At 43.9% G+C, this 12,574-nt stretch overlaps 1 protein-coding gene across 1 annotated transcript in view; it reads right to left on the bottom strand.

Annotated features, from left to right (window-relative positions):
- Positions 1 to 12,574, bottom strand: part of LOC107117485 (astrotactin-2-like) — a 490,835-nt gene that overhangs the window by 367,864 nt on the left and 110,397 nt on the right. The window contains exon 4 of the mRNA XM_015419611.1: positions 3,193 to 3,300. Coding sequence (XP_015275097.1) covers positions 3,193 to 3,300 — 108 coding nt within the window. The remainder of the gene's footprint in view (positions 1 to 3,192; positions 3,301 to 12,574) is intronic.

Here is a 12,574-nt window from a genome sequence, read left to right as displayed (position 1 = left end):
TTCGTCCGGCAGGCCCATCCTGGTGCACAGCCCTGCGCCAGCTGCAGCTCTGGCTCACGTCCTGCTGGCTCCGCCGCGCCGCGCCGCCACGTCACCGCGCCCCCATAACTCCGTCTCCGCCAGACACCGTCACTCGACATCGTGCTCACTGGGTCGCCAGGGCTGCTCACCCACCGCACCGCTTCCGCCGCTCCACCGCCACCGATGCTCCTGCTGCACACCTCTCAAGGAGGGTGCCCCCTGCCACCTAGGGGCAGGTACCCAATTTATCTACTTGCTATTTTAATGCTTTTGAACCACTGGGTGGGCACCTTGTCTCACCTATTTTCTAAAAACAGTTGGTGGGCACCAGGAAAAGGTATTGGCAGGCACCATGGCATCCATGGGCACCACGTTAGGGACCCCCAACACAGACAGTCAGCTGTCATGATCTTCCCCAGAAAAAGTGAGATATTAAAACAAAAACAAAGTAATCCTCAGAAAAGCACTGTGAAGAGGCATCACATTAAGTTCATTTTTTTTCCATACAGGGAACCAAAACTTAAGCCAGCAGCTAAAACTTTTAAATCACTGCTCAATAATTTTCCGCTTAGAAAAGAGCAATGAAATTGATCAAACAACATGGAAATCTCCACAAGTCTCTGCTTTCAGAGGCTAACACAATGCAAACAATGCTTTCTCAGCTAAAGCAAGGCTTCACTTGGTTTCTTTGAGGGGGATTAGAAAAGGAATAACTTCTTATGTTTTCCAGTTTTTAACACACACACACACCCCAACCAAAAGCAACTCCCATTCAAAGGAGCTAAACGGCCAAATCATGAACCTCATAAGTAAAAACGTTATGGCACAAACTAAGAACCAGATTACATGAATTGCTAGGCAATCCCTGTGAATAAACTGGGTTTAGATAGGGTCCATGGCATGGGGAACAAAGGCCAGGTCTTCCTCCCACACACTTTCCCACCTGCAAATAACCCCATGAAGCTATATGCTCCATTGTGGCAAGCACATTAGTCCTGATCAGGTTCCATGTTTAAGAACTGAATTTTCCCCCTATAAAGGTATCACCACCTGATACGGAGGTGATTTAGATCTCAGAAATGGCATAGAAAGACCCCACCCCCCATTGCTGCTTTTCTGATCAAATCAGAAGGGCCCTGCTGGATCACGCCAGTGCTCCATCTAGTTCAGTATCTTGCTTTGTACACTGACCAACTTGTTGCCTTGAAGGACCAAGAAACAGAATATACAAGCGAAGGTCTTCCCCTGATATTGCTTCCTAGTGTTAGGTAAAGGTTTCCCTTGCTCGAAAGTCAGTCGAATCCAACTCTAGGGTTGTGGTGCTCATCTTCATTTTCAAGCCGAAGAGCCAGTGCTGTCCAAAGATGTTTTCGTGGTCATGTGGCCGGCATGACTAAACGCCAAGGCGCATGGAACGCTGTTACCTTCCCACCAAAGTGGTTCCTATTTATCTACTTGCAATTTCTTGCTTTCGAACTGTTAGGTTGGCAGGACCTGAAACCAGAGATGGGAGCTCACTCCATCATACGGCATGTTAGGCAGTCAGAGGTATACTGTCTCTGAATGTGGAGGTCCCCTTTAATCATCAAGGCTAGGAGCCATGGATGGACCCATCCTGCAGGAATCTATCTAATTCCCTTTTAAAGCCATCTATGCTCCTCACCATATCTACTGGCAGTGAATGCCACAATTTAATTACGCACTGAGTAAAGAAGTATTTCCTTTTGTCCATTCTGAATCTACCATTCATCGACTGCATTGGGTGGCCCCAAGTTCTAGTATTATGGGAGAGGAAGAAAAAGTGCATAATTTGTTATCTGCTCTGAGCCCACTTGTGGGGAGGACGGAATGATAGATAGATAGATAGATAGATAGATAGATAGATAGATAGATAGATAGATAGATAGATAGATAGAATCATCCCCCCCTTCCCAACTCTTCCTTTTTCCTAAATTGGAAATGAGGCCTCACTTTAGATCTAAACAGGGACTTAACAATATCAGTTCTCTTATTTTCAGTCCCTTTCCTAATAATCCCCAGCACCTGGCTGCTTTGAAAGAAAGAAAAAATCCCAAAGATATGCTGATCACAGACTTTCTGCAACTAGGTAAGCCCTCCACAAGCAAGGTATTTCAGAGGACACAAAGCACTGCAAGAATTAAATGACTGTGATGATGACAATGCAAAATATAGAGCCGCAAATGGATTCATAACCTATTATCCAGAATGCCTGCAAAATGGAAGTCTGCCCTGCTCAACTCTTCCCAATTAGGAAAAGTTGAAACCTCTTGCCAGGATTCAAGTTGCTGCCTTCTGCCTCGAAGCTGCTTCTCGCACGCATTCTTAGAGGACTCCCAGCAATCTAGAACAATGCTTCCCCTTAGCCCATTAAAAATTTATGCAATGGAGATTTTTCTTTTCCACTCCATTTTCTTGTCTCCTCTTTGAAATGAATGATTTTTTTTTTTTGTGATTTGAAATGAATGATTGCACAATCCAGGCACGCAATGCATTTCATGGAAATAATGATAATCAGTGAGCCGATTCTAGGTGCGAAGGCAGTTTGGGCCCCAAATGAACATATTCCATGCATTTGTGTGAATGCCTAATCATTGAAATAAATGCCACTGCAGCTTCTCGGGATGTCTCAGGCAACTCTCTACTCCCAAGTCTGTAAAGGAGAAGAAGCTGCTTCACAAAAAAAAAATAAAATAAAATAAAATCACACACACACACCCCAGTCAAATAGCTGCTGAACATTCCCCCCGCAGACTTTTTAACACACCATAAGACAAAATAAAACATTGCAGTCCCTTTCTTAAAACCAAACACACTGGTATGATGGGGCTTTGGAAAGGAAAGAAGTGCAAGAAAAACTTCAAATGGTTGAAAGCATTTCTTACAGCTGACAATTTAAGTAATGTTCTACAAAGTGCCTCCATATTCCCATTGTGCTGTAGTTTACTTAATATTCAAGAAAGAGACAAAGGAAATCCAAGATGAGTTCAACAGGTAAGACCCAGGACTCAGAAACTTCAGACTAAATAAAGGTGATTTACAGTGTTATCCTAAACAGAGCTACACACTTCTAAAACAATGGGTACAGAAGGATGCAACTATGGCATGGTTAGTGGTCAGGTCTTACGCAATCAGCTCAGTTTCCATCCTTACCTTTGCTACGTCGACGGCTCCTGTACTGCTCGGTGTAGAAGGTCAACTGAGTTTCATCATCTGCTTCTGAACCAGAGTTGCCTTTGGCACGTCCAAACCCAATCCCACCTACAGAAAAGCAAACAGGGTATTAGCACCACAGCTGCATTGCAGACATTAGCTGGTTAAGCAGTCATCCAGAAAAATCAGACTTTCAAGAGATTCACCCATCTCCTGTCATCCTAAGATTCCCCCTTCCAATGATTTTAATGTTGAAAGTAGAAAGTAAGTTAAAACAGAATTATGAAAGTCTTTATGCACAGTGCTGGCACACAACTCAGTCTGTGAGGAAGGTTAAAAGGAAAGAGGCCTCCGGGGGCTGACTGTGGCCATTAAAGTATTTAACTGCTGTCATAAAAATCCTTTGTTACACTACACAGAAATACAGTCTCCATGCTTTGGCAAAGGAACTACAAACAAGAGGGTGGGCCACCCCATGGACCATAAGAGTCTCCAATCTCTTGAAGCAAAGAAGCGGAAACACTATGGAACTGGCAACAGTTTGAAGCACTGAAGTAGTTTCCAGTGGTATTGAGCACTGGCTCCTTCACAGAACATTTGCTCTGAGTGGGGCCAAGAACAACTTTGAGCCATTTAGATATTTAGCCACACTACTGGGGAAGCTGGCACAGTGGGGTGGGGGGGATGTGGAGAAGAGTAAAACTTCCAACAAAATCAATTTAAGATTACAGAATATGAGGGGAAGTATGACAGAAATTGTATTTTAATGCAAAGTATATAGGTTCAAATTCCCATTTTACTGATCAGTCATGATGACAAAACAAAATTCAAATTAAGTAGTATACTAATGGTATTATGAAAATACAAGGCAAACGAATGGATTTGCAAAGACACAATATGGTGGCTGAATCTGGTATGGTTATCGCTTAAGAAAGAGTCTCTCAACAAGGGTCTCCAGCACCACAACTTCTGGAAACCTATCCTTTTTTTCCCTACTGTTAGATCCCAAATCAGGAGAATAGATCCACGTTCAAAAGAAGCAAGATTTATTTCCAAAGCATGGTTGATCACGAACATACAGAGATTGTTAGGAATAACTACAATACCCAGGGAAGGTGTATTAAAAGGAAATTCAAACCAGGTTTAAACCAATGAACATATTTCCCTCGTCAGGTTTACAGATTAGAAAAGGCGCGAAGCGGTCTGAGAACAGAACGGCCAATTCCATAAACACAGGTTGAATTCACACGGGAAACCTAAACAAGCCATAGCTGCAAGACATAACACCACATCACACCAGCTGGAGACCTTGGCAGTTACAGAGGCACTACAGGAACAGGAGAAGGCTTTGGGAGACAGGGAGGGGGATGGGACGGGTCCCAAGGAAATGGCAGCTCGCTGACACCTACCTGTCTAGTTCACTATGGTCTATACTTAGATTTGATAACCTTAAACAAACAACAATAGATTAAATACCCTGGAATAGGGGTGCCCAACCTTGCTTGAAATAACAAACACATAGAATAAATGTCAGACGTTTGAGAACCACAAGACATGAACAAATATCACACACACATTTTTATTGGAAAATATGCAAATTTGCTTTTTATTAACATTAAATTAGACTGTGAAAGAGCCACATGTGGCTCCTGAGCTGCAGTTTGGCCACCTTTTGTTGATCCACCCTTCAGGGATCAATGGTAGGGATGGGCATGAACCAGGAAAATGGAAATCTGTTTTGGTTTGGGGATCGTGAGGCTACACGAACCTTTACGGACCTTCCTGTTTACAGAACTGATTCATTTTGTGAGGTTTGTTATGTGGTAGAACACCCTCTCCCCCTGTGGACTAGAGATGCCAAACTCACAGCAAGTCTCCAGCTGAATCTCCTCTACCTGCCCTCCACATTTAGTGAGGATTGGATGGGGGGGGGAGCAAGAGTTACAGCAGGTGCTCCCCAGGAAAGTGCTCTCTGGGAAAATCACAGTCGCAGATTCAGGAGTGTGTCGAGCAGACCCCCGGTAAGCTAGAGGCATCAAACTTACAGAGGTGTTCAGAAATAAATATTGGGGAGGGGGGGGTTGGCAAGGCAACCAGCAGCTAAGCCCTTCTGCCCAGTGTGAGCAGAGAGAGAGGTGGCTCAAAGCCCTGAGTCCACTCCACCGCACACAATCCCAGCCAGCCAGAGCTAGTCACAAAGCACAAAGCTCTCTTAAGGCCATCTGGATTTGATGCTGTGCAAGCATCTTGTAGCACAGTCCTAAAAACACTTTCCTGGGAGTAAGTCCTACTGAGTAACATGGGACTTATTTCTGAGTAGACCTGCTTAGAATTACTCCCTAAACCACCTTAAAGCAATCTGACTAAATCTCTCCTCAGCATACAGTTCAGAGGTCTCTCTCTACTCAGCTGATGCTAAACAATCAGATTGCTTGAAACAGCCTTTCACTCAAGGCTCTCTGGCTTCTGTGAAAAATTAACCCTTCACAGTCCTTCAGCTGTTTATACAGCACTTCTGGGCTTCTTAAAAGTGCAGGCTGTCACACCAGCACTGCCTGTCTTTGGAGGGACACTATTGGTGCTTCCAGGGTTGCAGAAGTCCATCTCCCCTGTTGCTTTGATGATTGGTTGGCACCAGTGTGTCTGCCACGGACGCTGCCAACATGCCCCACCACAAGATGCCCAAACCTAAAAAAAAACATGTTGAGGCTCATGGGAGAGTCACTGAGGCGAGATCACACTGACCTTGGCTCACAAACTCCAACCCAGGCAATTTTAGTCATGAATTTTGAGTTGTGGGCAGGTTGTGAGAATGGATGGTTCCAGTGGTGATGGGGGCAGTGGAATCTTCCAAGGGTAGCTACTGGGCAGCAGCAGTAATGTAAGGTGAAATTGGAGGAGGATCTTTCGTAGACAATGGCAGTGAAACTACAGCTAACTCAGGTTAGTACTGCACAGAAGATGGCAATGTTAAACCACTTCTAATCATCTCCTATCTCAAAAACTCTATGATGAGACTATGCCCCAACTACAGATGCTGATAAGGAAGAAATTGAAAACTTTTCTGCAAGTGTCCAGGAAGAAATTGATCAGATGCTTAAACAAGATGTGCTGATAATCATAGGTGACTGGAATGCAAAAGTAGGAAACAAAGCAGAATCAAATAGTGTGAGGAGATTTGGGCTAGAAGAACAAAATATGAAGCAAGACTCAGAAGTTTGTGAAGACAACAATTAGTTCATTGTGAACAAGTGTTTCAGGCAACCAAACAGATGATTGTATACATGGACATCACTGGATGTGTTCTGACTGGCTATGGGGGGGAGGGGAACAGCAAACTGTTTAGAATGTTGGAGGCGAGACTCAAGCAATGCAGCCAGTGGATAGGGACAGATTCTGAGTGACACACCAGGGCACCAACCAATTCCAGAGTGTGTGGAATGTTCTAGAGAAGTCCCACCACCATTCAGCTTTTATATATAAGGGATATTAGAATAAAGCTGAAGAAAAACACCAAAACAGTCACAGTGCCAAAATACAGTCTAAACAACATTCCTAAAGACCACTAAAAGAACAGACTGGAATAACTAAGTTCAAATGAATGTGAACCAGAAGTGAAGACTTCAAATGACTACTGCTGATGGTTAAAGCAGAAAGTGCCACAATAGGATTACAGCTGAACATCAAGAAGATAAAAGTAATGACTACTGGGGAACCACACAACTTTAAGGTTGAAAATGAAGAAACTGAAATTGTTCAATATTTTCTATTCCTTGGCACCCTGACCTGAATAGCCCAGGCACACCCAATTTCATCAGACCTCAGAAGCTAGGCTGTCCCTGGCAAGTACTTGGAAGGGAGACCTCCAAGGAATACCAGGACTGGGATGCAGAGGCAGGCAATAGTAAGCCACCTCTCTGAAATGTCCAAGCTCCACTAGGAGTCAGCAGAAGTCAGCCATGACATACACACACACACACACACAAAATACTCACCAATAAGAAGGGGGGGGATTTTCTATTCCTTGATTCCATTATCAACCAAAAGGGAGAATATACCAAAGAAATCAAAAAGAGATTGAGACTAGGGAGGACAATGAAGGAGCTAGAAAGGATCCTTGAGTGTAAGGACAAATAGCTGGCAACCATGATCAAGTTAATTCACATCATAATATTCCCCATTACTATGTATGGGTGTGAAAGTTGGACAAGACAGGAAGAAAGTAGATTCCTTTGGAATGTGGAGGAGAGTTTTGTGGATACCATGGACTTCCAAATAGACAAATAAGTGGGTTCTAGACCAAATCAAGCCTGAACTCTCCCTAGAAGCTAAAATGACTAAACTGAGGCTGTCTTATTTTGGCCATGTTATGAGAAGAGTCACTGGAAAAGACAATAATGCTAGAAAAAGTTGAAGGCAGCAAGAAAAAAGGGAGACTCAACGTGAAATGGCTTGACCTGAGCAAAGCTGTTGATGATAGGACAATAATTTATAAGGTCACCATAATTCAGAAGTGACTTGACAGCACTTAACACACACACACACACACAGAGAGAGAGAGAGAGAGAGAGAGAGAGAGAGAGAGAGAGAGAGAGAGAGAGAGAGAGAGAGAGAGAGAGAGAGAGAGAGAGAGAGAGAGAGAGAGAGAGAGAGAGAGAGAGAGAGAGAGAGAGAGAGAGAGAAATTAATTATACAAACCAGCATGTTGGAATGGACTGAGTGACAATGTAGAAAATAAGAACATAAGAGAAGCCAATATTGGATCAGGCCATTGGCCCATCCAATCCAACACTCTGTCACACAGTGGCCAAAAATACCAGGTGCCATCAGGAGGTCCAGCAGTGGGGCCAGGACACTAGAAGCCCTCCCACTGTTGCCCCCACTCCCAAGCACCAAGAATACAGTGCATCACTTGTCCCAGACTGAGAGTTCCTATCTGTACCTTGTCGCTAATAGCCACTGATGGACCTCTGCTCCATATGTTTATCTAATTCCCTCTTGAAGCCGTCCATGCTTGTAGGCGCCACCACCACCTCCTGTGGCAGTGAATTCCATGTATTAATCAATCTTTGGGTGAAGTATTTCCTTTTATCCATTCTAACCGGACCGCTCAGCAAATTCATTGAGTGCCCACGAGTTCTTGTATTGTGAGAAAGGGAGAAAAGTACTTATTTCTGCTCTATCCCATGCATAATCTTGTAAACCTCAATCATGTCACCCATCAGTAGTCGTTTCTCCAAGCCAAAGTGCCTCAAATGCTTTTACCTTTCATCACAGGGAAAGTGTTCCATCCCTTTTATCATTCTAGTTGCCCTTTTCTGCACTTTTTCTAATGCTAAAATATCCTTTTTGAGGTGTAATGACCAGAACTGTACACAGTATTCCAAATGAGGTTGCACCATCAATTTATACAGGGGCATTATGATACTGGCTGATTTGTTTTCAGTTCCTAATAATCCCCAGCATAGCATTGGTCTTTTTTATTGCAGTTGCACACTGTCTTGACAGTTTCAGTGAGTTATCTACTACAACTCCAAGATCTCTCTCTTAGTCAGTCTCTGATAGTTTGGACCCCATCAACATGTATTTATAGTTAGGATTTTGGCCCCAGTGTGCCTGAGAGACACATTTGATTCCCTACTCTGCCATGGAAACTTGCTGGATGACATTGGGCCAGCCACTGTCTGTCAGCCCAACCTAGGGTTGGTGTTACGATGACAAAATGAAGGATAGAAGCACTGTTTTGGTTCCTCATTGGGGAGAAAATTGGGGTTATAAATATCTAAAATAAATCGGTATCACTGATGTTGAATGAAGTAGGGAAAACATGGATTTCAATAGTTTAGGATTTATCTCGTCATCTTTCGTACTATTATTATACTGGGGGAAATTTCATAAGTGATCTTTATTACTACTGCCACACAGATCAAACCCCACCTCTTGTAATTTTAACATCTTTTTAATTTTCAATAACTATATTTAAAAATATAAGTGTCATATGTGAACCAATAATGAAGTATAACAACAACAATGATAAACAATACAATCAGAAATGACAAGTTTCATGTCTAAAGACAGTGTCACTCATAAATGGGTATGCACATTGTTAGATGAGATTTCCCTGCAATGTCTTGGGTTCATCTTCAGTCAGTGGCATTCACCATAAAAATTATGTTACCCATAATGTTCTGTCTTCTGCCTTTACACTTCACTAATCAGGCCTGCTGGATTCAAAGCCGTCTGAAAGGGTCAGGTGGCTGTTAATCAAATCACACAGCCATAGTAGACAATGTGGAAACTTCACTGCTGAATAACTTGAAAATTGTCTACCCCTAACCTTTCCAACACAGTGGAGAGGAACTGTGGCTCATTGGTTCAACTGACTTTGCACACTGTCCTTGATACCTCCAGTTAAGGGATCTAAGAAAGCAGATGTGAAGGAAAAAACCCTCTCTTTGTCTGAGACCCTGGAGAGCCACTACCAGTCATAACAGTAGATAGCACCAAGCTACACAGACCTATGCTCTGACTTAGCTGCATCATACATTCAGCTTGTTACATAAAAGAGAGCATCAGAATGGCCAAAAGAAAATACATTTTAAAACCTTTGACCACAGGGCCTCTCTGTCCTTGGCAAAACAGAGCTTCTAGAGAAGGGAATTGGGGGGGGGATGTTCACAAAGGGAAAACGCTGTAGCATTCTAATCAATGAAAAATAAATTCTTTGTCTGGGTGGTTAACCTAAGCCTTCTGGCTAAAATCCAACAATGCCTGTTCCATGATTTGCTGCTGTTCCTCTGACTCATAGTAACTCACAGGCAAGCAGCAAGTAGCTGGAAACTTTTTGCATGGATGCAGAATGGCAAATATTAGCATTAAAATGTATCTTGAGATTGTCACAAAGAATGTAATTTTGACTAATGCTTTAAAAACAATGTGTTGTTGTTTTAACCTGCAGCCTGATGCTTTACTTCTACCTCATTTCAAGTTTCAGCCTCAGAGGGTGAAAAGCAGGCCTGCATTGTCATCTTTAGCTAGCCATTTCTGCACTCAAAACGGTTTCTGCAAAATAACTGCCTCCATGTTTGATACTAGGATTCTAGATCTGACTGCTTATGAAGCTGCCTTACAGTGAATCAGACCATTGGTCCACCTGCCGTCTACTCTGACTTGCAGCAGTTCTTCTGGGTAGAGGTCTCTGTCAACATCGGCTACCTGTTACCCCCTACTGGAGATACCAAGGACAAAACCAGGGACCATCTGCATGTAAAGTGTGTGTTGCTCTGCATAAGCACTGAGCCACGAAGCCCTCACCAATTTGGCTTCACATTTCAAGGAGAGGCATAGGTAAGCCAGGAGAGGCATAGGAAGGAGAGGCATAGGTAAGCAAGGACCAGTCATCCGGCAACCTATGTAAAACCAAATTGTTCAGGAGGGCGTTTTTAATAAAGGAATAGGGCTATCATATAATAGAACAAGCCAGGAAGGCACCGGGTTTGATTCCCCACTCCTCCACATGAAGCCAGCTGGGTGGCCTTGGGTCAGTCACAGTTCTCTCAGTACTCTCTCACCTCCACCCATCTCACAGGGCGAGGAGGGGAAGGGCAGATTATAAACCCAACTCTTCTTCTTCACTTTTATGAAGGGATTCAGGACTGTAGTCTGTGCCTCTGTTTATGGTATGTATTATCTGCTTATTGATAGATATGCCAGCCTCCAGGTAGGACCTAGGGATCCCCCAAAATCACACTCATCTTGAGACTACAGAGATCAGTTCCCCTGGAGAAAATGGCTGCTTTGGAGGGTGGACTCTATTGCATTGTAACCCACTGAGGTCCTTGTCCTCCCTGGGCTCCATTCTCAAATCTCCAAGAGTTTCCCAACCTGGATCTGGCAACTCTGTTGTATGTGCCAACATGTCCTTACTACATTATGTTTTACTTCTGTAATTCTGCATTTTGCTTTGTTGGACATAACGTGCCTGGTACTCTTCCCCCCCTTTCTTTTTGCACTGTTTGCTTATCGTCTCGTAAGACTCAAATGTGTTGTTTTAATTTGTGTAATTGCCTTGAGTCTCCATAAGAAAGGCAGGCTATAAGTAAATTAAATAAATAACTGCATACATAACTTGGGAGGAGCTTAACTTGGAGGCAGGACAAAAGTGCAGATAAATATACAGGAGTGATGCAGACATTCCTCCTTCACTCTGCTGACTTGTATCAAATAGTTACACAGTCTGCAATATATTTCTGTCCACCTGGATGCTCAAAATGTTGGAATCTTGGATTTTTATCAGCCAAGATCCTCTACCAAGTACCAGTTTCTGCCTACCATTGTGGACACGTAGGAGACCAACAGACACAATATAAATTTCACACCTGAGTAGCTTCAGGCCCACTTTCCTCTGTTCTGTTGCAAGTGATCATTTACTAAAGTTATTGCAATGACAGAAGGTAATCTGGCTTTCAGCACTGCTCTCAAGTTCATTATAAAGTCCTCCACAGAATCCTGCTGTCACCCCCATGATTTGCAAGACCACAATCCCACTAATTATCAACTGTGGGGTATCAGCTCCCTAAAGGTAAAGTGAGCTGTCAAGTCACAACCGACTTATGGAGACCCCATCAGGGGTTTTTAAGACAAGAGATGAGCAGACATAGTTTGCCATTGCCTTCTCCTGTGTAGCTACCCTAACCTCCCATCCAAGTACTAACCATGGCCAACTTTCCTTCGCTTCCAAGCTCTGACAACAGGCTAGGCTGGGCTATCTATGTTGCTGATCAGCTCTCTAGCAGGACAGAAAATGTTGGAACATTGACAGCACTGCCTTAAAAAAAATCTTAAGACTGTGGGGGGAGAATGAGGATCAATTAGGGTCTCTGCAGTTGCTCAGGCCGTCACCTGCTTTTTTGGCATTTTACTGCCAAGCATGTGACTTAGGACATAAAGTATGATAAATTACTCAGTGCCATTCAAGTCTTTCCAACCCAGACCTAAATGGGAGCCTGCAAATGGGATGGGTTTGCACAACAGTTGAGAATTTTAGCACGTTCATAAAATCTTTGGAAGCTTTATGCCACAATCCACATTTCTCAGCAGCAGACTCAAGGGGAGGGGGCTGATTGCTTTAAACTACACATCAAGATTAGGGAACAGCATGGCCGACTCGCCCGCTAGGCGAGCTAGGTGCTCGCCTAGGGGCGCCGGCCCGCAGGGGCGCCAAACTGCGCCCCGTGCAGACTCAAGGGGAGGGGGCTGATTGCTTTAAACTACACATCAAGATTAGGGAACAGCATGGCCGACTCGCCCGCTAGGCGAGCTAGGTGCTCGCCTAGGGGCGCCGGCCCGCAGGGGCGCCAAACTGCGCCCCGGCCCCCCGCCA

This window comes from Gekko japonicus, unplaced genomic scaffold (assembly GCF_001447785.1).
Source record: "Gekko japonicus isolate JY-2015 unplaced genomic scaffold, Gekko_japonicus_V1.1 scaffold1142, whole genome shotgun sequence".
Taxonomy (NCBI): domain Eukaryota; kingdom Metazoa; phylum Chordata; class Lepidosauria; order Squamata; family Gekkonidae; genus Gekko; species Gekko japonicus.
Note: the sequence above shows the minus strand (reverse complement) of the source record. Positions and strands in the feature narration are given on the sequence as shown.